At 44.1% G+C, this 3,194-nt stretch overlaps 1 protein-coding gene across 1 annotated transcript in view; it reads right to left on the bottom strand.

Annotated features, from left to right (window-relative positions):
* Window positions 1–3,194, bottom strand: part of RCN2 (reticulocalbin 2) — a 33,952-nt gene that overhangs the window by 4,805 nt on the left and 25,953 nt on the right. Inside the window, exon 2 of the mRNA XM_045285674.1 lies at window positions 364–442. Coding sequence (XP_045141609.1) covers window positions 364–442 — 79 coding nt within the window. The remainder of the gene's footprint in view (window positions 1–363; window positions 443–3,194) is intronic.

Consider the following 3,194-nt stretch of genomic DNA (forward strand, 5'->3'; position numbering starts at 1 on the left):
GCTGTGCGAGGCCAAGGCTCAGCCGACTTCGGCGGAGTGAGGGGCGGAGCCCGGGCTGAGGCTTATATAGCCGCGGGGAGGGGCGGGGCTCCAAGCCGCGTCGCTGATTGGGCCGCGCGGCGCTGGTCCGTGGGGCGGGTCCCGACGATGTGGCGGGCTGCCGCCGGGCAGCCAGCACCGGGAGGCTGACCCGGCCCGCGGGCCCGACACCACCCCGCGGGGCCTCCTGCCTGTTGACCCTCCCTGCAAAACACGCCCTCCCCGCTCATTCTAGACTCCTTTAGAAAGAGGACAGCCGTCCATTCGATTTCCGCGTAGATGCTCGTTCCCCGGCCTTAGGTGTCTCTCCACTTATTTACTTACCAGAGCAGAACAGACAAAAGGAGCCCCGGTGACGCTGCGAATTAAGCATCGGGCTGCTCTTCGGCTGGGCCAGATCCTCCTGAGAGATCAGCCAAAGTAAGCCGGGAAATCCACCGGGTTCTCCCTGGCTCATTCTTAGCCGTAGCTGACCAGGCATTGCTTCTTGGAACCTGCCCAACACAGGTAACCCTGCTGGTATTTGAAATACCAGTGGTATAGCTTCCAGTATCACAGCCACACCTTAGCCACCAGCTTAGGACAAACGGACGGATGGGTAGAGGACATTTTTAAGCACACTTGACTTTTATCCATGCAAGTACAAAATAGAAGAGATGATAGCACAGGAGTAGTTTAGCAAATGCCTAGTGAATCTTTATAGATTGCATGTACAGGTGGCGTTTATTTTGTCACTGTCGGCTGCTGGTCTAAGTGATTTCTCTGCTGTTGTTATTGTTGTTAGTGGCCACTGAGAGAAATTTGTAGGCTGCAGCTTGAGCCGTCTCTTTATTAACTGCTCTACTTCCCATCAGGCCTTTTCACGCAGAAGAAAAGGCTTTCTGGGTCCTCGTTCATTTCTCACTGCCTCCATTTGAATTGGGGGCAAGAAAACTGTTCCAGCCTGAACATCTGAATAGGAATAACTCACATGGATTTCCTGGCTCAGCCTGGAGTTTTATTGGTTTTGGTCAGAGCCCATCGAGAGGTTTACAGAGCTAAGAGTATGTTCAATTTGATCTTTCCAATGTTCGAAAGCTCAACAGAACCGACTGAGAAGTTTCAGAGAGTAAATATAGGCAATGTTTTAAGAGGTGATTTCATGAAAATAAACTACCCCCTGCCCCAAAAAAGGTGTTTTTGTTTTTAATTGTCAGGGCATTTTAAGTTCTGGGTTTTGAGGCAATTTTCAGAGAAATATCTCCATTTCATATAAAAGACTCAGCTTTCTTCCTATTGTATGCGAGTGAGTGCAAAGTCAACTTGGAACCACACCTGGTGTGACCACGAGTATTGCAGTAGAATAAAAAGGATCATGTCAAGTTATTCTAGGTTCAGGGATTCCATTGATGGAAATTTGGTGGAAAAGGTAACTAAGGAAGCAACAGGGTAGACCACATACATGTGTGGGCATCAGAAGGCTTGGGATCCTTCTTTGGCTCCTAAACTGGTTACTTTTCCTCCTTGGACCGTTCTAAGTCAAGGCCCAGAGCTGTTGAATTGATTCTGACTCATAGGGACCCTATAGGATGGAGGCTTCCAGAGTTGCAAATCTTTACAGAAGCGTGGCCGTCACATCGCCTGAGTTCAAACTGCCAACCTTCCCAGTTGCAGCAAGTGCTTTAACCATCACACCACCATGGTCCCTTCCTTGGATCCTTCACACCAAACCAAACCGACTGCCGTCAAGTCAATTCTGGCAGCAATGCTCTAGGATAGGGTAGAAGTGTTCCTGAAAATGTATAAGACTAAACCTCAGAGCTGCTGGTGCATTTCAACTGCCAGCCATTCAGTTAGCAGTCAATACGTAACCTACTGTGCCAGCAAGCTTCCTCTAGGACCCTTCAAGGAGTCCTACTTCTTCATCTGTAGGAAAGGACTGAGTAAGTTCACAAGTGTTAATTTGAGATCTTTGGGCTCATAAGTGAATCCCTGGATGGCTTTCAGTGGTATATTAGCTCTAGGTCATATAAAATCCTAAGAAAAATTTGGTATTTATGTATATCTCTTGGGAAGAAGTCTTCAGCTTTGCTTTCATCAGAGTCTCGGAAGAACTCATGACAGAAAAGATTGAGATGCTAATAAATTTCTAAGCAACTCTTCATCTCTTAAGATTGATGCCTTTTTAATTTTAGCAGTTAACAATTAAAGCAAAGATCTACACCGAAAAGAAGCAAGGTTTATGGATTGTCCTTACTTACAATTAATCCATTCTATTTAAGAAAAGCTAACCTATCAAATAAAGCCATTTTGAGAATTCAGAGATCAACTTCTAGACCTAGAAAAGCTGTAGCACATAGCAAATTTATTTTATTTACATTTTATTGAGATAGAATTTATATGCAGTGAAGTACAGAAGAACAGTGCATCAACAGAAGATGGCCAGAAATTCAAGCTGGATTCAGAAGAGGAGGTGGAATGAGGGACATCATTTCTGACATCCAATGGTACCAGAGGTTGTTCACTTGTGTTCTATCGACTTTGCAAAATATATTTGACTGCTTGAATCATAACAAATTATAGGTAACATTGCAAAGAATGGGAATTACAGAGCACTTGATTGTGTTCATGTGGAATCTGGTCGAGAGGCAAGTCATTCAGAACAAAGGAATACTTACATAGTATAAAATCAGGAAAAGTGCGTGTCAGGGTTATATCCTTCCACCATAATTATTCAATCTGCCTGCTGAGAAAATAATATGAGAAATTGGTCTATGTGAAAATTGGTCATTAACAGCCTGTAATACAAAGAATAAACAACCATGCTTGCTGAAAGAGAAGATTTAAAGAACTTACTGATGATGGTCACACAATATGGTAGCCAGTCGGTATTATGCATGGACATGAAGAAAACAAAAATCCTCACAACTAGGCTAATAAGTAATATCATGTTAAATGGAAAGCAGATGCAAAGTTTTCAAGTTATTTCATTTTGCTTGAATCAAGTCAATGCTCATAGAAACAGCAGTCAAGAAATCAAACAACTTCAGAATGCATCTCACTGCCATTGAATCGATTCCAACTCACGGTGACACCATAGGACAGAGTAGAACTGCCCTGTGGGCTTCTGAGACTTAACTCTTTATGGGAGGAAAAAGCCTGCTCTTTATCCTATG

The sequence above is a fragment of the Echinops telfairi genome, unplaced genomic scaffold, assembly GCF_000313985.2.
Source record: "Echinops telfairi isolate 266 unplaced genomic scaffold, ASM31398v2 ScPeMD7_7475;HRSCAF=8513, whole genome shotgun sequence".
Lineage (NCBI taxonomy): Eukaryota > Metazoa > Chordata > Mammalia > Afrosoricida > Tenrecidae > Echinops > Echinops telfairi.